A 27,970-nucleotide genomic window follows, 5' to 3' on the forward strand; every position below is an offset into this window, starting at 1 on the left:
TATTCCTTGTTCAAATGAGCGTTGTTTCCACGTGCTTACCATCAGTGGTGTAAAGTAACTAAGTACATTTACTCAAGTACTGTACTTAACTACAATTTTGAGGTATTTTTACTTTACTGGATTATGTCCAATTTTCTGTACTTTTACTTCTACTCCACTACATCTCAGAGGCAAATATTGTACTTTTACTCCACTACATTATAAAACATACTTTAGCCCTACTTTATGCATAGGCTACAGTATTTGAAAATATCCGATCTACAAGCTGTGAGCTTGTATATCTGCTATTTTCAAACATTTTAGTACTTTTACTTTTGGTACTTTACGTATATTTTGATGACAATTACTTTTACTCAAGTAACATTTTGAACACAGGCCTTTTACTTGTAACAGAGTACTTTTTTTTTTGTGGTATCGCTACTTTTACTTAAGTAAAATATCCGAGTACTTCTTCTTCCACCCACATGCTTACCATACATCAGCTTTCCGTCCATAGCCCTCCCCGTTGATGACTTCCGGGCTCATCCAGTAGGGGGTGCCAGTGACGGACTTGATGCCTGTTCCAGACATGCAGATGGTCTGGATGCGTTTGCTGGCCCCAAAGTCTCCCAGCTTCACATTCCCCGTGGAGTCTCTCAGGATGTTAGCACCTGAAGAGGACAGGAATACAAAAAAAAGGGGCCAGTTATTTATTTGAGAGCACCCTGAGGACTGTCCAAACATTTTCATTTTGTGTAATCATTCCATTTCATTTCTGTTGGACTTTTTTTTATTGTGATAGGTAAAATGTGTCTTTAATGGACACTTTTTACTGAATGAAAAACGGTATGCTGGCATTGTCACATTCGTTCAGAGGAGTGCAAACGCACACTGATCCCTTATGGAGGCGCTGGGCTGCAGGTGCAAGTCCGAGAGAGAAGATCAAAGTAGCTCTTAGCCGCGGTGCACTGCACACTGCCAATATCTTTGTTTGATACAAAGATATTGGCACACTGAAGCTATGACTGTGCGGCTATACTTTGATCTTCTCTCTGCATTGTCACATTCCTCGTTCACATCAAAAAGTGTAGTACGGTGGCCGCAACGGAGCTTAAAAGCTGTTTTCAGGGTAACAGGACAGGACATAATATCTAAACTTTTCCTCCTCGCTATGGTCGAGTGCATAGTAAAGGAACAATAACAGAGAGCATTGTGGAAAATTTCTTCCACGGGATCCGTTGGAAGAGCCTTTAACCCTGTAAGACCGGGAACGCATCTGTGTCATTTTTTATTTGAGCTGAAAACCATTATTTTACACTTTGGCTATTCAAACATTTTTTTTAGAAAAATCAGGAAATGTGTCCAAATTTTCAATATATATATTCTTTTAAAGCAAACATTTTTAACTCAAATCTTTGCTTCTGGGGGTCCCTGAAACAAAATATTTTGAGATGGGGGTCGGTGGCCAAACACATATAAGTTTGGGGGTCCTTGACATGAAAAAGTTTGAGCACCACTGATATAGAAACATAATTTTTTTTCAGAAAACTGTTGGGATTTAAAAGACATGTGTAGAATCGGCTTCAGGTCTTAATGGGTTAACCCTCAAGTGGGGAAAATGCCTCATCTACAGTATCTGTGAGTGTGCACGTGTCAACACACTGTATTGACAGGGACACCCCGACTCCTCCATTTCTCAGTAGTTTTCCATCATAACGTGTACGCTGCTTCCTCCAGGACCTCCACTTGTTTGATCAGTGACTAATAAACGCCAACCGCTCGCCCTCCACACCCATCAAAGGGCTGAAAGGATTTAGAGAGAGAGAGAGAGTGAAAGAAAGAGTGAGAGAGACTAGAACAGTGGTTCTAAAACTTTTTAATTTCAACTCTGAGTGTACAAAGGAAACCAAATGGATCCCTTAATCCCTTTGTACGCTCTCAGTGTTACAGAACTGTAAAGGGTCCGTTCCGAGCCCCCTCAAAGAACCAAGACGGTCCCTGCAGGATCCCACTTTGATATTATAACCACTTAGACTAGAATGTACGCTGGATTCCAAACTAAACCAATTCTTGTTTTTTCTCACATGCTCAGCCTGGTTCACAAAAAGCCGCGTCAACCCTCCAGTAAATAAAGCATTTCTAGGTTTCCATTGGCTCTCTGGGGAGTGTCTAGTCTACAGCCTATCACACTCTTTGCTGTACATTGAGAGAGCTTATGGTGGTGACGCAGAGTGCTATGCAAATACTGTACATGCTGACAGCTCCATTAACTCATTAAGACCGGGAACGCAACCGTGTCATTTTAACATGTCTTTGGCTACTAAAAAATAGCAGCTTGTGAGCTTGTAGATCTGCTACTTTTTGAAAAATGTGTGCAAATCTTTGAATATATATATTCAACATCTGTAAAATATTTTGATCCAGGGACCTCCAGACGCAAAGATTTGAGTTCAAAATGTTCGCTTTAAAAAATATAACTTTTCACAATTTTTCAAAAATAGCAGATCTACAAGCTTGTAGAACTGCTATTTTTGAATAGCCAAAGTATAAAATAATGGTTATATAGCTCAAATCTAAAAATTCAATGACACAGATGCGTTCCCGGGATTGAAAGGGTTAAATGTGTGCAGACAAACCCAGTGCAGTGAGGAAGGGATGAGTGCGAGTGTGTGCGCGTGCACCACACACACACACACACACTGTACCATAAATTACACATAAAGCACGTCGCTACAGTAAGTGGAAAATCCCACCCGCAGACATGCTCACAGAGTCACCCTCTGTCTTGAGAGAAGCATATATACCATCTTGCTCACCAGACAGTGTTTCCTTCTCCTTGGCCTGTGGGTTCAACGAAAATCGGCGGGTCCAACGTTTGCGGGCAGCCAAATCAAAAGGCCTTTCCATCCGGTGTCGAGACATTTTTAGACCAAAGAGTCCGTTTCAACAGCATAAAACGGCCCTCCTAATAACGTATGCATCCAAAAACGGCCTCTGGAGTTTTAAATAGCAACCTTTTTTTTCCACAGTACATTTTCCCAGTATACCGACCGACCATATAAATAACCATGAGGTAATGTCATTCTGGAAGGGAAAGGAATCTGTGTGACGTAGGGCCTGTGGCTGTTTCCAAATGCACACCTGTCTGCTACAGCAGTAATTCTCAACCTGTGGGGGTCCCCACATGATTTAGGGGGGGGGGTGGTCCCCAGATTACAGTGAAGTGACAGTTTAATGACTTTTAAGACATTTTGAATACCTCAAAAAGGAGAAAGAAAAAGAAAAAAGACCATTACTGCATCGAAAGTAATCAACAAACTATACTATAAAAACTGGTCAAACATTGGCCAAATTGTCAAATAATATAAGAAAGAGGCAAAAATTGTGAAAATAGCCCATCTACAAGCTTGTAGATCTGCTATTTTCACAGTATTTATCATGTGGAACCGAGTCAAACTAAATGTAATGCCTCAACTCTTACAATTCCAAGTGCTTGTCAGGGTCCCCAGTTCAAAAGTTATTATTTTGGGGGGGTCACAGCCTGAAAAGGTTGAGAACACCTGTCCTACTGTAAGCAGTGCGCAACCTGTGGCTCTGGACCCGAACTCGAAACCCCGGGTTCGAGTCTGCCCCGAGGCACGTCCTTTACCGTCTCTCTCTCTCTCCTGCCATTTCCTGTCTCTCTGCACTGTGGCTTTAATGTCACTTAAATAAAGGCTTGAAAATGCCCCGAATACAATAACTTAAAAGAAAAAGAAAAGTCAATGCAATTATATGAGAAAGGCTTAGTTAAATGTTCTTTTTTAAACATACTGCACAGAGTAACTCCTGTTTTAAATTGCTGACAATCGTATGTTTAATGTACTTTATAAGAGCAGGCTTTGGTGTGCCTTGGAAACAACTTTACAAAAACATTAGTTTTGCCTGAACAAGAACCTTGTATTTGGTCAAAACATGTTGTGAGTTCACTGACTCATCACTTTGGTTTTGATACAAAAAAAGAAAAAGTATAAACTATATGTGAAAAACTAAGTGGCTTACTGGCAGGGTGCACACGTTTGGTACCGACTGGTCCAGCGATTTGCAAGATTAGCCCTGGACACACAGACAGACAGACCTTCTAGAGTCTACGGCTTGCCTCTGAGGAGCAACACCATAAAAACATGGCTGTTGTCAAGGACAAATACAGTACTACTGTATTTACTGTACTACATGGACTGTGATGAACTACATGGACTACATGGACTACATGTACTGTGATGAAGATTTTTGTACTTTTGATTCCCATGCTCTACCACCTGAGCCACCGGCCACAACCACTCTCTGCCCTACAGCATGCTAACGACACAATTGTCGCTCATGCTAATACTATATTGTCAGGCGAGTCTATAGTAACCCTACAGTATAGACGCTTTATAGTCCATTTACCTCGACCATGTGTGGGTGTAATGCACACCCTCTGGCCATGGTTCAAAACCGCATGTGAAATCCAATCATTTCATTTTCACTGTGGGTTTGAGGTTACCTTTGATGTCTCTGTGGACAATCATGTTGCTATGCAGATAGAAGACTCCCTGGAGGATTTGTCTGGTGTATCTCCTCGTCACCTTCTCCGTCAGGGCTCCGTAGGCCTTCAGCTGGTCCTTTATAGAACCCTGGAGAGAAAGACACGCTGATTAAAAAGAGCGAGGAAGAAAGGGTCAGACGGGGAGTCGGAGAGAGGCGGTGGAAAAGGTGGAAAAAGTGCATCTCTTCTGTACATTTCCACATCTTTGTGTTATTTATTTCACATGGTGACAGCTCTATGGTAGAGGACTTTGGGATGTTTTGTTTTTGAGGCTCTGGGGTGAGATGTTTACTGGAATTAAAAATGGTTAAATGCCAGCTTTCCAAGATTTTCCCAGAGACATTTCTTGTGTTTTGTTCAAGCATCGCATGCTTGGACATCAGCAACATTGACAATTTTGCAAACGGGATGTTTTTTGTTTCGTTTAGTTTTTAGAGCGGCTTTTGAGCGGCTTTGGAGCCAAGTTTTAACAACAAAACAAGATACTTAAAAATACCCCCCCAACCATGCCTCAACCAAAGTCCATGTTTTGAGCCTTGAGTGCCTCCAACAGTCCAGCATTTCCCTTGATTTCCTGTTTTCATCTCCTTGCGGGGAAACTGGCCCCGAGCAGAGACCTGTGATCCAGTAACACCTGTGACGCACTTTTGGGCCCTGGGCCGTGAAAACAAAAGAAAGGCCCCGTCCGTCCCCGTATCGCAACTTCTCCCTCCACACTTGTTCAGCTTTTTTCTCGGCGCAAGTACAGCTCAATTACTTCACACACAGCCCTCTTAGGGACTGTCGGCGCCCCTCCAGGGCCCTGTCCCGTTGCTTATCGGGTGAACACAGCGGCCAGGGCCAGGCCCTGGGCTCAAGCGGCCCACACAGCGGAACAACCAGACTTGGCTGAGGACCCTTGTCCGCCCCCGCTCCCCTCTGCCAGCAAACTGCGGCGAAATATAAACATTTCCAATTTCCAGACAATGTGTGACTAAGACACTTAATGCTGCCGATTAAAAAAAAAGGAAAGAAAGGGAAAACAGGACCAGCGACAGGGTGCCGCGGGCGACAGCGTCTCGTTAAGACGCTCGTTTTAAGGGGAAAATTACCTCATAAACTGAGCTGTTGTGCCGACTTCCAACGACTGAGGGCATGTTTGTTGAGAGAGCCGGTGACATTTCAACATTTATCTTCTGCAGATGTGGTGGGATTGCACGAGTATTACCTCTACTTATAGGGTTATACAAACTAAACGCAGCCCTCGTTCAATCACCAGGGAACAATATTTAATACGAAACACAAACTGCAGTGCGTGGTGTGGTGATGCAGAGAGTCATAAAACGACTTAAATATTTATTTCATAAAAACAATATGTGCCCTGCCCAAGAAGAATACGCACCCCGGGCATAAACTCCACAAAGATGGTGAGTTTCCTTTGTTCCAGGTCCCGCAGGCAGCCGTAGTACTGGACGATTCGCTCGTGGTGCAGGTTCTTCAAGAGCTGTATCTCACACTCCAGAGCATTCACCTCCTAAAGAGAGAGAGAGTAGACCAACAGACAGAAAGAAAGAGGGGGGCAGAGAGAGAGAGAAAGAGAGAGAGAGAGAGGGAGAGGGAGAGAGAGACACACAAAGACAGACAAAGATAATAAACACACAGACATAAAGAGAAAGAAGGGTTGGAGTGAGATATTTGGAAAGCACCTTCTGCTAAACACTCTATGTGCAGCCAGGTACATATTGCAAACAGATGTAGGCTGTCCTCTACACGCTCTCTCTCACCTTGCTGGTGTCTTGACAGTCGGGATCAAAGGGCACCTGCTTGGCGGCCAGCTCGCGGCCTGTGTCAGCGTCATAGCAGAGGTAGACCTCCCCGAACGCCCCTCGCCCCAGCAGCTTTCCCTGTCGCCAGTTCACCGGCGCCCGTGGAGCTGTAAGTAACACAACACCAGACGCTGACAACTCCACCACTAATTCATTTGTGTTTCCAAATCCACAGAGTCAGAGAAAAGAAAACCACCGTGATATACTGGTAAAGACAAACACTAAACCTACAGGCAGGCGTCGACAACCGCTGCAAGACCCGACTCTTAACTCAACGCAGTAAACTTCACCGAGACTAGACGTCAAAACCCACCACAGGGTCATTTGTAATTCCCACCGCAGAGCCCTCTCGGATGACACTATTAAGGAGGGGGAAAACCCCAAACAACCCATTCAAAATGTGTTCGGCAGCAGACTGCAGACCTCAGCGACGACTTGTCAAAACCTTAAAAAGGTTCCCTCCACATGAAGCAACTCTCATCCAAGCATGCCGAAGGCATCCATGAGACTTTGTTGGCGGGATTATCAGAGGTTACCGATGGCTGGAAGTTAAGACGGGAATGTTGTGTGTGGGAGTGAGAGAGAGAGAGAGAGAGAGAGAGAGAGACAGACGCAGGCGTCCGACATGTCAACCGCAATCAGACAGAGTGGCTGAGCTGTGTTAAATTTCATAACATAGTTGATTTCTGGCAACACGACCCGTAGATTCAGTAGGAATGGATGTTTCACCGATGAAATACAACACACAACCAGCGTACAATAGGAAAGGAAGGCACAGAGTCGGGGATGGACGTGCATTTGAATGACTCTCCGTCCACCTATGCCAGTTTAACGGCTTCATGGCGTTAAAAACAGTGTCAATTTCATCGACTAAAACTATGAGGAGAAATGTCTGTTGACTAGCTTTTTTCACTTACGAAAACGAAACAAAAATTAAGCTATGATGACTAAAACTATGACTAAATATACTGACAATTTCGTCAACAAATAAAAACTAGACTAAAAATGTTTGGGAGGGACGAGTGGAGAAGAGATCCAGTATAACTAGGACAAGTCATCATTGGTGCGCACGGGTGTCACAGACCGAAAATAGTTGATCTACAAGCTCACAACGCGTCGCAGCGCGACGCGTTGTGAGCTTGTAGATCGGCTATTTTCGGCATGTAGCTAAGTGAAAATCATTTCGATGCCATCACGGCCCGCCATAGTCGACTAAATCAACTGTAGATTTAGTCGACTAAAATCTTATGATATTTAGTCGACTAAAGCTAGACTAAAAGTAAACATTTCAGGTGACTAAAATATGACACATTGCATATGACATAAACAACACTGGGTCTCTACTCACATTTGGGCGCGCTACGCGAGCAGCTCTTGTCGGCGGCGCGGCCCAGCGTGCGCAGGTCACTGTACTGCAGAGTGCTGTCTCCGTTGTAGCTGCGCGTGCGGCTGGAGGGAACCAGCTGGAACAGGTTCTCCTGGGGCATGAAGCTCCGTGGGAAGGTCCTACGACCTGGGAACACCATGGACATGACAACGTGGGATGTGAATTCTCATTATCTATATAGCAGTGTGTGGTTCTCAAACTCTTTTTTGTATTTCAAGGACCCCCAAGAAGAGTTACAGACCAGTAAGGATCTATTTGGAACCCCTTCAAGGAACCCTGCGGGTCCCTGTACCCCTTCTTTATGAGAACAACTGGGCTACAGCTGTGGTTCTCAAAGTGAGGTCCGGGGAGCCTCCGGGGGTCGTAGAGGGGGTTCCTGGCGGCCCCCAGCTAAATGAGGAACAGTTTAAGGCTTTTAGCTTTTCGAAAAATGTTGCTATATCTAGCCAAATCTTCTCTTATGGGGGTCCCTGCCACAAAACCTTTTCAGATGGGAGTCCTTGGCCAAATACATATCAATGTGGGGGGTTCCTTGACGTGAAAATGCTTGAGTGGCACTGATCTACGGTACACACGTATTTAAATGTGATAGTCATGGACAGGCACTCATTCAACACACTCATTCCATTTAATCACCAGCCCACCCACACACCCACACACACACACACAGACACACAGTAAAATTCCTGCAACATACTGTACATGTGTTTTATAGACACGCCGGCCACGGCATGTTATTCTTTTTTACAGGGGACATATTTTACACCGGTTGACATGCATTATGATACATAAACATATTACGCAGTCGCAGGTCTTCTTGAGGGAGAGAGGGGGAGAGAGAGAGAGAGAGAGAGAGAGAGAGAGAGAGAGAGAGAGAGAGAGAGAGAGAGAGAGAGAGAGAGAGAGAGAGAGAGAGAGAGAGAGAGAGAGAGAGAGAGAGAGAGACACATTGGCCAAGACCAGTGGTGGAAGAAGTACTCAGATTTCTTAAGTAAAAGGAGAAAAACTACAACACAACAAATACTTACAAGTAAAAGGCCTGTATTCAAACTTTTACAAAAGTAAAAGTACTAACATTTTTCAGATCTTTTGTGAGCTTGCAGATCTGCTATTTCCAAATAGACCAAGTATAAAATAGGGTTTTGTATTGATAATCTGAATCTGCAAAGTAACTAGTAACCGAAGCTGTCAAATATTTGTAGTGAAATAAAAAGTACAAACATTGCCTCTGACATGTAGTATAAAGCTTTGAAAAATGGAAACACTCAAGCCAAGTCAAAAGTTCCTCAAAATTGTACTTAAGTCCAGTACTTGAGAGCAAATTATGTACGTCAGTTACCATCCACCACTGGCCAAGACCAAAGGCCAGCAACAGCAGAGAGTGCTTCTCTCCGCTCCCGCTCCACTTCCTGTCAGACAGGAAGCTGCGAGCACGCTGTGTTTTTATACAAGGCTCAGTGCTACGCAGGGGAAACGTAAATCACTGCTAGCCAAGGTTAGCCTCTGAGTAAGCAACTCCTAGCAGCAGCTGCCTGCTTGCCAGGGACAGCAAGCCAACACTTAAAGCTGTACTATGTATCTTTGTTTGTGTGTGTGAATACAATGTTATTTTTGCCCAATCTGTATGGTAGAGAATATTAATCTTACAATAAATGCATGACATCTCTGTATGTATGTCTGTCTATACTTCACGCATCTCGAGAACCGCCCTGTCCGACCCGACTTCAAAATCGGCGCTCACGACGCAGACGACTCGAATCCCTGCGCCGAGCCGGTCGGACAGGTCGGTTGTCCAGAAGTGCTGATCCGACTGATGCTGTACATCCATATATAGGCATATACTGTACGTATGGAGTGCAATATAACTTATACAACTGGGGCGGTTGCATATGGCCTCCCTGCTCTTCTATTGAGACATTTAGAGCCCGTGGCCTGTTTTTGACGTGACTCGGTTGACAAGCGGTTCTGCCCGAAGGTCAAAATTCAATTTCTCCCCTGAGCAAGCAGGCATGCTCTATTAGCTCAGAGGTAAACTTTCAGCACTTGTTTGAATCCGGGCGTAGGACAAGAAAGTTACAGAGTTGGCAGCTTTAATGTACCAAATCGTTGCTGTCGGTGGAATGTCCAAAACTGTTACGTTTCAGGAAATGTAAAAATATATGTGCCTGTGTTCCAATTAGATCCAATGTAGTTATTATCTAGTCACAAGCTCTTGTTAAAACTTTTCATTAGTTTAATTAGTTTTAACCCACTTTACAGACAGACTCAACCACTTTCACTTTTCACTTAAAAAAAAATAATAATAATATTAATACAAAATAATAATTCAGAAGTAGCTAAAATAGCAGATCTACAAGCTCACAATGCCTCACATCACATTGTGAGCTCGGCTATGTGTGCTTCTTTCGTGTGACACTGTAGTATGACCAAGTAGGGTATTCATTAACCAAAAAAACACAAAAACGAAAGGTTTCTGCCCGACAGCAAATAAATCCAGTAAAGTAAAGTGCACAGTTGCAAAAGCGCCCGATCGTCCATTTAAATTCCAATCCGTTATCAGGTGGGACAGGATAAGAAAACACAGCATTAATGCCGAGTAGGCAATAAATGTCATCCCGCTAATTGTGCAAGGAGTTCAACGAGCACATCAACCACTTAAAGTTGACTGCCTGTAATGTAACGACGTGGGAGTGGTTGCAGTGTGTGTGTATGTGTGTGTATGTGTGTGCATGTACTCTGTGTGTATTTGTGCATGTACTCTGTGTGTATGTGTGCGTGCGTGCGTGCGTGGGTGTGTGTGAGTGAGATAGTGGAGTGACTGAGTGAGGGTGTGTGTGTGTGTGTGTGTGTGTGTGTGTGTGTGTGTGTGTGTGTGTGTGTGTGTGTGTGTGTGTGTGTGTGTGTGTGTGTGTGTATCTGCAGAGCCTTAGTACAGTGGTTCTCAAAATGGGGTCCAGGAAACCCAAGGGGTCCTTGAAAGGATTCCAGGGGGTCCCCCAGCTAAATTATTTAAAATGGCATAAAAATCAGTTGAACTAGACTTTAATTATATACAGGCTACCTCAGCTTTTTGAAAATAGACGATCTACAAGCTCACATCAGCACATGTGTATATCGTGTATAATGGTGTCTTACCGTCACTATAGTCCTTGCAACGATTCGGCAACTGGAACTGGCGAGGGAAAGTCCCTCCTTTCCCATGTCGACCTGTAGGGGGAGCAGTGAGGCATGAGCTGTCAGCTGGGTGGGGGGGAATATGACATGCAATTGTCTGGCGTTAATGGACGACTCTCACATTGCAGATAACTCATCTCATGTTCATTTAGATGTAAAGAGATAACAACCACGGTTCCACGGAGACTTGTTTATTTTAGGCGTGCAGAAACGCCATTAGCAACACCACCACCTAGAAAAGGAGTGCCGTGTGGCGTGTTTCAGAAAGCATGTGTCGGCCCCACGAGAGACACACGGAACCTCGTTTTCACTTCTATCCGTCTCTAACGTCATGTCAGAAATGACTTCAGATTGCAAACGCAGCGGAAGGCGGCTATTAGAGGATTGAGACACATGTGTGAGCCGAGCACAAGCACAAGCCCTGGTGGACCCAGTGGAACAGTAACGAAAGGCAGGTGGAGAGAGCCCTGCTGACGCAAATGAGGGCTGACACGCACGCGCACGTGCGCGCACGCACACACACACACACACACACACACACACACACACACACTAAATGGGAGAGCTGAGTGGAGCCACTTGCAATTGAAAGCAGCTGTTCTGTCAGATGACTGCCTCCCCTCGCAGTGTTTTTGCGGCCGTATCCCAGGGAGACGGGGTTATTTTGTGTGTTTTTGGCAGCGTGGGATGGAGAAGGAAAAATCTACTCACAGGGAATGGTAAACAAATACTGTAGCTCTCCTCGAGCAGGAAGCGACACACACACACACACACATAGCTTAACATCAGTGTGTGTGTGTGTGTGTGTGTGTGTGTGTGTGTGTGTGTGTGTGTGTGTGTGTGTGTGTGTGTGTGTGTGTGTGTGTGTGTGTGTGTGTGTGCGCGTACGTGTGCGTGTGCACGAGTGTTTGTGTGAGCGAGTGTTTGAAATAACAAAAAGGCACAATATGTGTGAAACCAGACAGACACACATGCACCAGCACGAGACTGAATGATGTCTTCTTCTGGGCCGTTCTCAAAGTGGGGTCCTTGGGGGGAAGGTTCCAAGGGGTCCCCAGCAAAAGTGGTTAACATAGCATCACAATCTTCTTAACCACTTTATCCATTTATATGTTAGCTGTTCAAAAATAGCAGATGTACAAGCTCACAGCTTGTACATCTGCTATTTTTGAGTGTTGGAAAAATGTTGAATAGTTGTTGTTTTTTTAACACAAATCCTCTCTTCTGGGGGTCTCCCTGGCACAAAACATTTTCAGAGTGTGAGGGGGGGGGGGGGGGGGGTATGGGGCCAAATATATATCAATTTGGGGGTCCTTCGTATGAAAAAGTTTGAGAACGACTGTTGGAGGCTGCTTCTATTATGTATGATATATACCTATCTACTTTACGTTCATAATGGGCTGCAGTGGATCAGGGCCCACCAAAGTGTTGATGGCCCAGGGCCCACCCATCTGGCCACTTAACATGGCTGACCATGTTAAGCGGTCAGGTATGGGTGGGGTGCGTGCATTTTCAGAGCATGTTTATTCTAATGATCAATCGATCGACTGAGTTGCAGGCTTGGATCAAAGGAACTAACCTAAGTTCCTATTAATAGGTATCACCATGGAAACACATTCTTCAAGGTTTTAACCACTTAACCCATTAAGACCCGAGGTCCATTCTACAAAATGTATTCTAAATCCTAACAGTTTTCTGAAAAACTTATGTTTCTTTATCAGTGGTTCTACAACTTTTTCATGTCAAGGTCAAAGACCCGCAAAATTATATGTATTTGGCCGCGGAGCCCCTTCTCAAAATATTTTGTTCCAGGGACCCCCAGGAGCAAAGATTTTCAAGATCTTTCAAAAATTGCAGATCTACAAGCTCATAGCGCAGCACAAAGTGATGCGCTATGAGCTTGTATATCTGCTATTTTTGAATATCCAAAGTATAAAATAATGATTAAAGTGGTTCAAATCTAAAATGACACAGATGCTTTTCCGGTTTTAATGGGTTAAACACTATTCTCAGTAAAAAAAAAGGACCTCAGTTACAACTGTACTTGTGACTGCTTTTTTCCATCTACACCAAATGTCTTCGCTGAAAATAGCTCAGCTTGTAGATCTGCTGTTTTTCCCAAATGTTCCCCCCAGAGTAGGCATGCCGGGGTTCAAGTGGTTAAAGAAAAAAAAATGTGTGTAATCATATATTAATGCTATATTATCAATAACATCGTAGTGTTTTTGCCAATTATTTGGGGACCCGTTTGCAATATCATGACGGCCCCACCAGTGGGCCCCAGTACAGCCCACAGGTTGGGAATGGCAGTGTTGATTTTGACAGCATTTTTTTATTTAGTTTTAGTCATAGTCTTTTGAATAAATTTCCACTTAGTTTTAAACTAAATATCATAAGATTATAGTCGACTAAATCAACAGTTGATTTAGTCGACTAAAATGTATTTTGGCGCTGCCTTGATGGCGTCGTAATGGCTGATTTTACACTTGGTTGCATGCTGAAAATAGCCGATCTACAAGCTCACAACGCATCGCAGATCTTCTATTTTCAGAGACCCGAGCGTAAACCAAGCATAAAATGACTTGTCTTTTAGTTCTACTGGATCTCTTCTCCACTAGTCCCTCACTAATTTTAGTCTAGTTTTTCTTTGTTGACAAAATTGTCAATATATTTAGTCTTAGTTTTTGTCATCGTAGCTTAGTTTTTATTTAGTTTTCGTCAGTCAAAAAAGGTAGTCGACAAATTTTTTTCGGCATAGTTTTAGTCGACGTAAACAGCACTCCTTGGGAATAGCTGTATGCTGGAGAAAAAACAGAAAACAATGAGGACAGATTGGGAGAGAAAGCTAGCTGTGGTCTCTAGTGCTCCCAGACTGTAGTCTTTCTGTCCACTGGGATTGGTATGGCCCCATTTTGATACGTGTTCTCCAGGAGACGATGACGCACAGGGCCCGTGGTGAGTGTTCATTTAAAAATGGGCCCTTACAGTGTGAGGGGTCTGGGATGTGGGAGGGGATTGGGGAGGGGGTCTCAGGAGAGATGGGATGTGATTGGGAACCCCCCAAAAAAAACTTAAGCAAGAAGGGAAGCCACAACAGGGAATCCATGACGTTATTAGACCCCGTCTTGTTGTATTAAAAATGTTCACTCCTTTTGCTTATAAACAGACTCCATTTCATCTCTAAAAGTGCATTATTTCAACTCTGTAACATCCTGTAACAATTGTTTGTTACGTATTGTTATCGCCATTAAATAGACATCACTAATAGCACTTCATTTTGCATCCCCCTCCTCATGAAAGCATTTGCTATTAGTATTAATTAAGCTCTGGAAGAATACCACCCAGCAGCACTGTCAACACAATTTGAACCTATTGTGCCTTGTTTTGCTAAAAAAAAAAGGACAAAGTAACCAGTAACTAAAGTTTTCAAATAATTGTAGCGAAGTAAAAGTATAATATTTGTCTCTGAAGGCATGAGCTCGGCCCTGGCCTCCCTAGGCTGGTGAGGGGAGTGTAGCGCCCAGGATCACTTAGAAAATTGGCACCGGGTGAAAAATAAGGGTTACAAAATCGTGGGATAAAAATGATTTAAAAATATATATATATTTGTCTCTGAGATGTAGTGGAGTAGAAGTAAAAGTACAGAAAATTGGAAATACATCTAAATTGAACTTAAAGGTAGGGTCATTTTTTGGTTAAAACAAAAAGTATTTTGTTAAAAGGTTAAAGCACTATATTCTGATAGTAATCATTGCTATATAGTGTTTGTTCAGTAACAGGAGTCTCCCCGTCTCTCCAGCTCTTTAATAAACAGAAAATTCATTTTTCGGTAGGTGTCAAAATCTCAGCCAATCAGGAGAAAGTACCCATTTTTAAGCTTCATTTTTATAGTGTTCCAGTTCCAATTTTGCCTGCTCATTTCTTAGTGTCATCACTTCCAATTTCACTTGTTTAATCTATATCCTGATTGAGTTCTCTGTCCTGATTGGATAAAATTTGAAATGAAACTGAAACTGAAACGAAAATGCATTTTCTGTTTAATAAAGAGCTGGAGAGACAAGGAAACTCCTGTTACTTAACAAACACTCTATAGCAATGATTACTATCAGAATATAGAGCTATTTAACACTTATTTTAACCAAAGAAAATGACTTACCCTACCTTTAAGTACAGTACTCAAGTAAATGTACTTACCGTAAATTTCGGACTATAAGCCGCGACTTTTTCCCCATTTTTCGACCCTGCGGCTTATATAACGGTGCGGCTTATCTATGGATTTTTATAGCTAACGGCCACTAGGGGACCTCCTAAATCTAGGGATTTTACACCCGCGGCTTATAGTCCAGTGCGGCTTATATATGTACAAATCATTCAATTTAGCTGCTGCGGCTTATATTCAGGTGCGGCTTATAGTGCGAAAATTACGGTAGTTACTTCACCCCGCTGGAGTTCAGCACATCATCCAGCGTCTGTTTATAATTAACCGTGACCAACTGTGCTTTCATACGCGCACACAGCAAATTATGCATATTTTACTGGACACAAGAAATGTTTCATTTCAACACTCAAGAGATGACAACAAGAAAGAGACCCTCGGCTGCAAGCTGTTCCTTCTCGTCTTACCTTTGTATTCATAGTTGAGGTTCAGGTAATTGTTGTCGCGGTTGTTCTGCGAGAACGGAGGACTGAAATGACAAGACAAGATGGGGAAGAGAGAGAGAAGAAAAAAAACAGGGTTGAAATATGGGCGGCTATTTAAGCCAGTAAATTCCCTTATCTATAAAGCAGAGGCTGTGTGTAGAAGCCTCTGGCCTAAATTTTTGCCATTGCCTGGAGCACTGAAACAACAATAAAGCCTGGAAGAAACATGCAAATTGCCACGCTTTCATTCTCGTGCGATACGTCCCGTTTGTCGCCGCGGGATTTACGGCAAGCTATTTCACATGTCTAGACATGCTCGGTGGACAAAGTGTCAGCGATGCTGAAAAGGACCAAAGAAGTAGTAAAAGCCTGATTCATACTCCGTGTATAGGGTTGGGATCCTTTAGGCTTTTAAAAGGGATAGTTCACCCCCAAAATAACTTGAATTCATGGATATTTTTTAGTTTTTTGTCGCATTCCTAAGCCAATGATTTGATGACCGGCAGCGGTTCCGGTAGGAGACACAAAGAGTCTCCTTTGTGTCTCCTGCCGGAACCACTGCCTACCGGTCCACTGATCATCAAATTATTGGCTTAGGAATGTGACAAAAACCCTAAATATCCATGAATTCAAGTTTCCATGGGGTGACTAATCGATAGGAAAAAACGGTCCGATTCCTTAACAGTTACCTTTCACGATTCCTATAGGGGGTTCAAAATGGACCCTTACAGGTCTGTAACTCTGAGAGAGTACAAATGGAATCAAATGGACCCACAATGGTTGGTCCTTGAAATGACATAGTTTGAGAACCATCGGTATTGTAATTGTATAGCAGACGTGAAGTCCACATACTGTACCAGCTCTGACAGTGTGATATAACCGATTCCGGGTTCCTCAATCCTAACTCCGTAGTAGTAGTGTCGCTTGCCAAATAAAAACAGATCTCTGGATCCCACTCCTTTGTGGAATTTTTGTCACAGTATACTTTCACATACTTACGTACGTATGTGAAAGCTCGCCACACCCTTACACAATAGAGCAGTGGTTCTCAACCAGTGGTCCGGGGACCAACAGTGGGCCTTGAGGGGGTTCCAGGGGGTCCCCAGCAAAAGGTGTTAATCCATTTTCACCCCTTTATCCATATTGTATACGTTGGCTATTCAAAAATAGCAGATCTACAAGCTCAAATGTATATCAATTTAGGGGTCCTTGGCATGAAAAAGGTTGAAAACCACTGCAATAGAGTATAAATCAAGCCTTAAGATGATGGTTGAATACCGGAATGGATGCTTGTCATGTCAAAGCAAACGTGTTGGGATGCATTATTGGTGTGTAAAGACAGAGCTGTGAGGATCAAAAGTTAAAAGTTAAAGTTAAAATAACGCTCCGGATTCTGCAGTGTACTGTTTGTTTGTGTGTGTGCGCGCGTGTGTGTATGAGCACACATTACATTAACATTTACCCCACACGCCCCCCCCCCCCTCCCCCCCCGCTTACTGGCTCTGATTGTCTGCAGCCGGCCCGGCGACCCCACGACCCAGCAGAGAGTGACGTCTCTGCTGACCGCGGGGCGGCGCGGGGCACGAGACCCAGGATAAGAGGCACACACATGCCCGTGCAGAGGGAAAAAAGTTCCATGTGCTCGCTTCCTGCCATTGTTCTGCAGCACTGGAGTCCAGATAAGCCTCGCACAGGTAGAGCTGTTTCCGCCTCTCTCTCTCTCTCATTCTTTTCCTCACACTCACTCCTCGTGTTCTCATCTCACTCTCTTTCACTCTAACTCGTTATGCTTTTTTTTTCACTCTACTCTCTCCACTACTCATTCCCTCTCTCTCTCTCTCTCTCTCTGTGGAGTACGATAACGGTGGAATCCAGGCGTCCAGATAAGGGCTCTGTTGCCATGGTAACAGCGAAGCGACCTGATTCCATTTCCTCTGAGGCGGCAGGCAGCCGTAAGGGTCAGGGAGCTAGACTGGCCTTTAACACTGTTTATAAACTTCACCACGAGCCCTTAGTGGTGTGTGTGTGTGTGTGTGTTAACCAACCTGTATCTTTTAACTTGTGGAGCACTACGTCACGTGCACACGCTTGCACATACACACGCGATCGCGGACTGAAATAACCTCTGTAGGCCTATTTATTAACCCACAATATATATCGGATTTTATTCAATTTACTTGCATAATGGGGATACTTTAGTGTTGTGCTGTTGTCCCATGCATTGATATGCATCCAGCCAGGGTCATTCCTATGTTAATTCACACTGTTGACACTCGGCAGCTTTGGTAAGAGGTGTGTGAATGTGTGAACGCACTCTCATGGGTACGCACGTGCATGTCCGTGCATGTGCGGGTGTGCGTGCAGCTCAAACAACTAGCGGAGTGGCGCTCCACCACGCCCCACCTCCAGTACACACACCCCTGGTGTTAATAACACACCAATAACCGCAGAGGACCCTGAGGAAGACTCTACTCACTTGACTTGACTTTACTGTCAAAACGTTAGTTTCTTTTTAATAAACCCTTTTCATCGTGGCTAAGAGCTGTGCGGTCTCATCCTTTTGTCAATACTGTTACCTGCCGTGGTCAGCACCTCATCAACACAGGTGTGCGGTGCGCTACCTCCTCTGTGTTTGCCTAACACACCAACAACCACCAATTTAAGGACGTTTTCAAGCGAGTCTCGAGCAGACAAAACCTCACAGTTTCAGGTTCAGGTAAACAGCACTATAGGCTCACAAACACTGCCCCGCGTCATAGTTCCTTGCCACAAACTACAACATGCATAACATGAGAAGAGAAGATGATGGCTCACCTGTCCAGTGCTTGATCTATTGATTGACAGCTGCTCGACAGTGAATTATCTGCACTCCCGAAGGGCCCCAGCATCTGACAGATGTAATAACACAGAGATATTGAGGGTCACTATACGCATGAAGACACTTGGGACAGAAATGTAGCTTCATGCGTAAGCATGACCACATAACACCGGTCCTATTTTCACTGCACTGGCTCCCCGTGTCAGCTAGGATCGACTACAAGGTCCTGCTGATCACCCACAACTGCATAAACGGACATGCCCCTCCCTACCTACAGAAATTAATTAGGCCCCCACAAAATTCCACCCGCACCCTCAGATCTACCAGCAGATTCCTCCTCGATGTCCCTAGTACAAATCTACGTACTATGGGTGACCGGGCCTTCTGCTCGGCAGCGCCGCGCCTATGGAACAGCCTTCCTATTGACCTGAGAGCACCACAGACCCTGGACTCTTTTAAAATAGGCCTGAAAACGTTTTTGTTTCAGAGGGCATTTTCATGTTGAATTGTTGTTTAGTCATATCTGTTTTTAAACCGTGCTTTTTAACTTTATATGATTGATGATGTTTTACCTGTGGCACTTTGAGATTCCTTGTGAATGAAAAGCGCATTACAAATAAAATTTATTATTATTTATTATTAAAGATTACGTTCAATAAGGATGATCTCTCTCTCACACTTTCATCTTTATTGCTGCGGATGCTTCACAAACATCCTTTCATTCACAGCTTGAAGTGTGAGCACTTCCAGCCAATCTGCGATTGGGCTCTGCCTTTAAATATCACTGCGTCTGAATGATCCTGTCATTGTCTTTTCAGCAAGCAACGTAAAATCTCAATTGTCTAGAGTTGAGAAGGAAGGAGGTTCATCTGCACTGCCACCACCAGCGTCTAGACTCTACGATCTCCATATCAAAAGCTAATCTAATACATTAAATGTTAACAGAGTCTAATCGGCAAAATGTTTTATCTTTTATTCTATACAACTTTTAGTTTGTAACAACTTGATCTCTCCTTTATTGAAAGCCAGTTTGTAAGGAGCGAGGTGCAAGGGGAAATAAAAGAGAGCGCTTATGACTTTTTCCCCCATTTCTTATCTACATTCAACCTGGCGTCCCTATGTTGTAGGTGAATCTGTTCCGAAAATGTCAAAGCATTTTCGAAATTGCTACACACTCGCAACATCGTCACATTACGACACATTGTTACGCATTGTGAGCTTGTTGATCAGTTTTTTTCGCTATTCGCCATACAACAAAGCACATAGGGCTTACATTCTGGTCTAGTACCTCGGGTATGAACTCTCCCTCGCTGTGGATGCTGGTGTAGGAGCCCTGACGGGCAATCTGCTGCTGCTCCTCCGGTACGCTGCCGGGGGGAGGCGAGGTGCGCCCCGTGTGGAGGGAGCCTGCATGGGGGGTGAGGAGACAGGGAGGGAGGGGGGTGAGGGGTGAGGGGTGAAAAGGGGAAGAACGTTAGTGGAGGTACTAAACCCAACCCACCCATGATCAACAATTATTTTATGGTATTTTTTGGTATGCTGCCATATTATATATTTTTCTATTGGATCATCTTCAAGCCAGGAACATCTGTGTGTGTAGTTGTTGCTATATACAGTATATAACAACAGTTATATATTTTTTTCCAGAAAACGTAGGTCAGGATTTAGTAGCCGTTTTTAGAATCGGTCTCAGGTCCAAATGGGATATTCTATATTTTGGTTCAGTTTATTATGTTTTTAGAAAAACTAAAATATGACTTAAGCCATTATTTTGACGGTGGTGACGTCAATATGATACATAATACACTTAGCTGCATGCCGAAAAAAATACGACACATTGTACAACTAAGTGTAAATCAGGCAAAAGGAGGACAGCATTAAGGGAGTTTTTGTGTGTGTGTGTGTGTGTGTGTGAGTGAGAGAGAGAGAGAGAAGGAATGTGATGTGTGATGAAGAGATGAGCCGTGGGGGACGGAGGAGGGGGAGACAATGGCCTCACGGTGTTATTCATGGGTACAGGTTCAATGGCGGCGGGTCGACAGGAGATGATTTACCAAACCGCACCGGTGTGTCACCTCTGACCTCAATTACTGTGACAAACGCTCATACCGGCCGAGACAAGGCACAGAGACAGAGAGAGAGGGAGAGAGAGAGAGGCAGACAGAGAGAGAGAGAGAGAGAGAGAGAGAGAGAGAAAGAGGGAGCATTTGTCCTTGACACAGGGAAAGAGCCAACAGTATTGAATATGTCTGGTGCTGTATGTCTGACAATGGCTGCTGGCTCCAATGACAGGAGCTACATGATGGTACACTACACCATTGGTTTTCAAAGTGGGGTCCGGGGACCCCCAGGGGTCCTTGAGGGAGTTCCAGGGGGTCCCCAGCTAAATGATGGATAGTTAGGAACCAAATGGACCCTTATGGGCCTGTAACTCTGAGAGTGTACAAATGGAACCAAATGGACCCTAACGGGTCCATTTGGTTCCATTTGTACACTCTCAGAGTTAAATTAACATTGATTTTACAATATAAATCGAGGTCCCAGTGATATAAATGCCATGAAATGGGGGTCCGTACTCCTGCATGTCAAACTGGGGGTTCTTGAAATGAAAATGGCTGAGAATCACTGCTAGAGCCGTACAAATCTTCTCTTTATGGGGGTCCCTGGCATATCTTTTCAAATGGGGGTCCGCAAGGCTAATAAGTGTCAATTTGGGGGTCCTTGACATGAAAAGGTTTGAGAACCACTGCACTACACTGTAAAATATTGAGTGAGAGTTAATTTACCTCTGAGAGTGTAGAAAAAGACCCGCAAACAGTGCATATGTAGAGTGAAGCCGTCTAATTGAAACTGAGGGCTCAGCTCTTTTACCTGCTTTCTCTCTGCTTTCATTGGTTGCCCGCTGACTCACTTTCCCCTCTCCTCCCCCCCGACCCCCCCACTTACAGCCACCTCTATCCATACCCTGTCCTGCTGTCTCTATACGTCAAAGAGAGGCACTCAGGCTCACATGACATCTCCAATCAAGCGCGTCTACTGCGACCGCGCTGCTGCTGTCACCTCTCTTGTCTGCCACCTCTCTCTCTCTCTCTCTCTCTCTCTCTCTCTCTCTCGACGCAGACCAGGGTTGCCAGATCTGCTTATTATAATTTCCCCGCAAGGTTTTATTTGAAAATAGGTGATCTACAAGCTCACAACGCGTCGCTGTTGTGAGCTTGTAGATCTGCTATTTTCAAATAGCTGATGTATATGTTAAAAGTGCTCATGTGGCTCATAGTCGGTTCTTTTGGGCTGGTTTTCCTAGACCTGGTTGTTTGCTTGTTTCTCTCACAGAATCTGGCAACACTGACGCAGACTCCGGATCTCCCATCTCGGTGAGTGACCCGTGGCGGGGCGAGGGGACAGCAGGTCATTTTGTAAAAAAAAAGCTACACAGCAGCAGTGACAGCATATGCGTGCGTGAACACCTACAGCTACACACACAAGGTACTGGTTGTACAGTACAAAGCATTTTTGTTTCGACCACTGGAAAAGTGGAAATGCAGTGCGGTACAGGCTAGGGCTGTCAACTTTCCTCAGAAATGATATTCAAATATTGGTCTTAAAAATTGGCAGATATTCGAATATATTCGAATATTATTATAATTATAAAAAAATATTTTTTTTTTTCAAATTATTTTTTGACAGAAATAATACAAAAAACAATGTATCGAGTGCTGGGATCCAATTAAACATATATTTTGTTTGTTTTTATAACGTGATACATTGTTTTTTGTATTGTCCCTGTCAAATAAACATTTAAAAATAAGTTTCCCCATATTCGAGGAATATTCGATATTCAAATATTAATTCACCAGCCCTTGTACAGGCAGGGGTGCGCTGGTCGACGCTTCACGCAACACCACGCCGTTCCGCCATTTTTTTCGGGCAGGATCACGCGCACGCACATGCATGGATGAGAACGTGCGTATTTACGCTAGAACTCGTTCACCTCGAATCTCGATTCATTCATGAGCCAAGTACCCAAATGGGTACTTTGCATAACGGGTTCACAGGCGAGTGTCCAAATGTATCCTCTCTCCTCAGTCCCCACACTCCTCACATACACGGTATATAAGCGACACAGCATTTTGGCTACAGCACTGCTGCCCGGTGCTGCCAGTATCCTATCTGCACGCGACAAGAATGCCTCAGCCATCGTCGAAGAAGAGAAATATACTTCGTTCAAAGCTAACTTTTTAGTTTCAGCTCCTATAATTCAAAGTAAGTTAAAAACTACACCCATGGCCTGGGCCGCTGGCATGACGTGCGCATGCCGTGCGCATGCAGTCATTAAAATAGCGTTCCGCTAGTAAAAAAAAAAATCACCATTATTACACCCCACGGTACAGGGGATCCGCAAGCTGCTCAAACTGTTGTTGTCGTGTGTGTGCGAGCATGTTTTGTGCATATAATGCCAGCGGTTGCTTTACGATCTGAAAACGTTGACCTTTCAGGACTCCTCTCAAAGATAAGGGCTGTGAAACGACTTGCACGCGGCATGAAGGGACGGAAAAGGCTGAGATTTCACACACACAGCACAGTGGACCATTGTTACCATGATATATGCCAGGACTGGACAACAGCACTATGAGCAGGCCTCTAACCCGGCTGAATATAACACACACATGTATGTATATCCGCGCTGGCACACTATTAGATCTCTGTTTATTTGTGTACAGTGGAATTCTAGATATCCATCTAACAATTTTGGGATCCTTGAGGGGGTTCCAAACGGACCCTTAAAAAAAAAGGTCTGTAACTCTGAGAGTGTACAAATGGAACACTCTCAGAGTTATGGGGGTGCTTGAAATTAAAACGTTTGAGAACCACTGGCCCAAACAATTCAAAGCGTGCTTAATGCCACCTGCTTGGTGCTTGTGAGAGAAGACTCTCGCCCTTGCTTTGCCTATAACGCTTCTCTATTCGTCAAGGAGGTCGCCGCCGGCTTGTTTGGCCTCCAAATTTGCATTCTCTTTACGGTCACAAGGTGATGAAGGCGATGTCCCAGAATCGGTTAAAGGAAGTTCACCCACAAAATGACTTATTTTCGATCAATTACACACCCCATGAAGCCTCGAATTCATGGAGATTTTTTTTACGCATTCCTAAGCCAATAATTTGATGTCATCAAATTATTGGCTTAGGAATGCAACAAGAAAACTAATAAACGCCATGAATTCAAGGCTTCATGGGGTGTTTATTGTGTAATTGATAGAAAATATGTTTTTTTTGGGGTGAACTACTCCTTTAACATTCTCATCACTATGGCACCGCCGTCTCTTTCTGTAAACTAACCGCGGTGTATGATGCACCCCGGAGACCTAGGCAGGTTATTTCCCACCTGGATGTGTGCGTTAAGAAGACCCTGGACGTCAGCAGCAACCGGCTCCCTCCCGGCTCCCTGCTCTGTTGCTGCTTATCGTCTCTCTTTCAGGCTCAAGAGTTGCCGCGGTGTGACCGTGTGTCAGCCCGTTTTCACACGCATGTGAGCAAACAGATTGGTAGAAATGGAGCATAATGAGCGCTTGATAGAGCCGTAATGGCGTTTTGATTGGTGCAGCATCACGGCAAAGCACTCACACAAGGAAGCAGCGCCAGAGTGCTTGTGGAGTCCAGATTGTGGAGTCCCGTGTGTGTGTGTGTGTGTGTGTGTGTGTGTGTGTGTGTGTGTGTGTGTGTGTGTGTGTGTGTGTGTGTGTGTGTGTGTGTGTGTGTGTGTGTGTGTGTGCGTGTGTGCGCGCGCTTGTGTGTCAAAGAGCAACGCTGACTCACCTGTGGAGTGTTTGCGAACCCTCTCTGAGCCTTTAAGCAGAGAGCCCTTCAGATCTCCTAGTGACCGGGACGACCTCATCTCGCTCTGTTTGTCCCTGCTGTTCACCTGTAGGTACTGCAGTGAAACACAGGAAGAAGCGCAGAGGGGTGACAGGCGGGCGTCCCGGGGACAGTATAGTGAAAGAGAATGAGGGGGTTGGGAGGGGGGGTTGGGAGGGGGGGTGGGGGGGTGGGGGTAGAGGAAGTAAGTCAGCATTACATCATCGTCCACTTGCATCACTGTGTCAATCAGTGGAGGAAGTGAGTGTCGTCTGGGTCACTGATTCCGCTAGACCACTAACAGCCGTGTTACAGTGAAGTCATTAAAAAAAAAACACACACAGTCTAAATCAGAATGAGTGATCTCAGGCAGCGCCTGTTTGTTTGTTCCTAATCGCCTGCAGGGAATATATCTTCTCGCGTTCAGGGATGGGGGAAAACATACAGCAAAAATGTATACAAATACCCCAAAAACAATTGTGTCAAAATCAAATACCTTCTAAAAGGTTTCTGAAAAACGTATGTTGCTATAATGGTGCTCAAACCTTTTCATGTCAAGGACCACCCAAAATTATATGTATTTGTCCACGGACCCCCCATCTCAAAATATTTAGTTCCAGGGACCCCTCAGAAGCAAAGATTTGAGTTACAAAATATATATTAAAAGATTTGCACATATTTGCACGAAAAAGAAAAAAAAGCAGATCTACAAGCGCGGCATGTAGTTAGTATGAAATCAATGGTATGGAAATGCACTTCTCAGACATTTCTATCTGCAACAAATGTCAAGATAAAAATCTGAGACGTTTTACATAACTAATGTTCTAACGCTTTTGATTACCTTAGATGGGGGCCACTAATGTCAAAAACTCTTGTGATGTGAACTGGATAGCTTTCTTAATTAGCCCAGAACTTCCTCTGGGGAAGATACAGACTTCCTATATTACTGTAATCTAATTCTATTAACTTGCAAGTTCTCACGTTGAAATGACCAACATAAGCTAAATAATATTGCTACAGGGGGTTCTTTGGGGAAATGCGATTTACAGATTATATTTCTCTAGTTCTTTAGCACATAGTATTTTGAAAACAACACTGCTCTCAGAAATATTTGTGACAAATTACATACATTCATATTAGGCCTGTGAAATACACAAACTTTTGAGTATGCAAATTTCAAAGACATAACAGAAATGCTATCCATCTCTCGTTCAAGTGCTTCATCCACTGACACAGCTTAATCCTCCAATACAAAGTAGAAGGAAAGTATATTGTTCAATTGAATGTATCTGAAGTGTTTGTTCATTTCGTAACTGTCGGGCAGAAACCTCTTATCTCCATGTTTTATCTCTTTGTGTTTTTATGTAAATCAATGCCCTGCTCGATCATACTACAGCGTCACACAGAAGCATCAACAAGCGTTTCGAGCTTGTAGATCTGCTACTTTTGATGCTTTTGTATCCTGTAAAGCGAACTGTGCCCAATCTGTGTGTTCTGAAAGCATCCGTCCAGTGTGTGTGTGTGTGTGTGTGTGTGCGTGTGTGTGTGTTTCTTACATGGTTGTTCTTGGGGGTCTTGAGCAGTATCCTGAGCAGGTTGTTGACCCCTGTGCTGCAGCCCGTCATCATCACGGCCCGGTCCAGGTCCTCCTGCGTCTTCAGAGGCAGCAGCAACTTGGGGGAGGACAAAAGGGGTCAAAAGGTCAAACACTGGTTCTCAAACCCTCTCATTTCAAGGGCTGCCCCCTAATTTGGTATGCATTAAGCCAGTGGTTCCCAAATGTTTTAGCTGGAGATCCAAAAGAGACATTTCTAGTTTGGGTCTCCCCGCCGGGACCCAAACTAGTGAAAATAGCCGATCTAAAAGCTCACGACATATCCCGATGTCACAAGTTGTGAGCTTGTAGATCTGATATTTTCAGTCCTTCTTACATTAGTTTTTTTTGGGGGGTTATAACTACAAATGGCTACAAATGAAGCCAAATGGACCGCTACTTTGGCTATTGTTGTGCAACACTGTTGTACGGAAATAGTATTAAATAGGGCTGTACCTCTTTGTCAGTGTTGTAGAACAGGTCCATCTGCTGACCAAAGGCCTCGGTCACCTTCTGGAGCAGCTCCTTGATCTTCAACGGCCTCTGGAACGGGATGATACTGGGTGGGATGGGACACATACAGTACAGGGTCATGGATCAGAGGTCACAGAGAGAGAACAGAGCTCACAGTTCAGACCTTTACACAGCGTGATGCATTAACCCATTAAGACCTGAGGCCGATTAAAACATTTTTTTCTAAATCCTAGCGCTTCAAAAAATATATATATATTCAAATATTTGCACAGATTTTCACGATTTTACAAAAATAGCAGATCTACAAGCTCGTAGCGCGGCACCGAGAGTGCCACGCTATGAGCTTGTATATCTGCTATTTTTGAATAGCCTAAAGAAATCTAAAAGTGACACAGATGCGTTCCCGGTCATAATGGGTTAACAGTATGAAAATATATTCACATGGAAAGTATTCATATAGTTCAGTATTTTCCAACCTGTGAAACCTTGTCTGTTTGGAGTGGACGTAGCCCAACAATTTAAACAGGTTTCACAACATCAGAGCTTGCATTTATGGGTCATTATATTATCAAAAAGAGACCAAAATTCCCACAGTCTGAAAGGACCTTCAGATGTGTAATTCGTGACCAGCATCCTGTGACTGAAACGGCTGAGGTTAAGATCCCATGTCTAGATTTCTGTGGTGAGCTGACTGACTGACTATCATTTCGGCAATGACTGTAACATTGGTTCATCATCAGCATACAGGGGAGTAGAGCAGCACTAATAGAGTTCAAACTAGAGTCCGATGTTAGAGTACGCTGTTTTCTCTCCCAGGCCGACACAGAAAGGCTAATGCGTGCTTTTATCACTAGCAGGATAGACTACTGTAAAGCTCTCCTATCTGATGTGCCAAAAAAAAAAGTTGTCCGGTTACTTACTAGTTCAGAACGCAGCAGCACGCGTACTGACTAAGACCAGATTTTAAAGTCACTCCACTGGTTGCCCTGTTAGTTTTAGAATTGATTTTAAGGTCCTTTTATTGTTTTTTAACTCACTAAATGGAAATGCACCTGCTTATCTGCAATGCTCTCTGGGTACAGTATGTGCCTGGTAGAGCTCTCAGGTCCTCTGGCACTAGTCTCTTAAATGTTCCAGAGGATAAAACTAAAACTAGAACTAAAAAAGGCGCGGAGAAGCAGCCTTCAAGCTACTATGGTCCTACAAAGTGGAACAGCAGTTCAAAAGAAATCTAAAGCACACCTTTTTAGCATTGCCTTTACCTAGGTTTTAGCATTATTCCTTTTTTATTTCTATTCTTATTACATTTTCTTCACATTGTTATTTTTTGTTCTGTGAAGCGAATTGGGTTGCACTTGCTGTATGAAATGTGCTATATAAATAAAATGTGATTGATTGATAAGTGCAGTGCACATACTGTACATTCTTGTGCTGCGGCTGCGAGTGTTTAAGGTCACGAGAGGAGAAAACCAAGTGGCTTTTAATCAACACAGAGAGGAAAAGGAGGGACCAGAGCGACCTCTCTGATGTACGTGCATGTCAACATATGCATGCTTATCTATGTAGGCAGAATGTGTACGTGTATGAGTGAGTGTGCTGTGCATGCTTGGCCTTCATCTGTCGCTGTGTCTATGACTTTATCAGTCACCAACTATCTGTAATGTGTGTGTGTGTGTGT

General features: G+C 43.9%; 1 protein-coding gene across 1 annotated transcript in view; it reads right to left on the reverse strand.

Annotated features, from left to right (window-relative positions):
- The window catches only part of map3k22 (mitogen-activated protein kinase kinase kinase 22), a 77,137-nt gene that overhangs the window by 3,982 nt on the left and 45,185 nt on the right, over nucleotides 1–27,970 (reverse strand). The window contains exons 6-17 of the mRNA XM_084048056.1: nucleotides 26,275–26,377; nucleotides 25,781–25,897; nucleotides 24,186–24,300; nucleotides 19,660–19,778; nucleotides 18,368–18,441; nucleotides 15,536–15,597; nucleotides 10,874–10,945; nucleotides 7,700–7,864; nucleotides 6,310–6,458; nucleotides 5,928–6,059; nucleotides 4,505–4,634; nucleotides 473–650 (exon numbers count right to left, since the gene is read on the reverse strand). Of these exons, the coding sequence (XP_083904182.1) occupies nucleotides 473–650; nucleotides 4,505–4,634; nucleotides 5,928–6,059; nucleotides 6,310–6,458; nucleotides 7,700–7,864; nucleotides 10,874–10,945; nucleotides 15,536–15,597; nucleotides 18,368–18,441; nucleotides 19,660–19,778; nucleotides 24,186–24,300; nucleotides 25,781–25,897; nucleotides 26,275–26,377 (1,416 nt within the window). The remainder of the gene's footprint in view (nucleotides 1–472; nucleotides 651–4,504; nucleotides 4,635–5,927; nucleotides 6,060–6,309; nucleotides 6,459–7,699; nucleotides 7,865–10,873; nucleotides 10,946–15,535; nucleotides 15,598–18,367; nucleotides 18,442–19,659; nucleotides 19,779–24,185; nucleotides 24,301–25,780; nucleotides 25,898–26,274; nucleotides 26,378–27,970) is intronic.

This window comes from Gymnoscopelus microlampas, assembly GCF_963454915.1.
Source record: "Gymnoscopelus microlampas genome assembly, chromosome: 22".
NCBI lineage: Eukaryota > Metazoa > Chordata > Actinopteri > Myctophiformes > Myctophidae > Gymnoscopelus > Gymnoscopelus microlampas.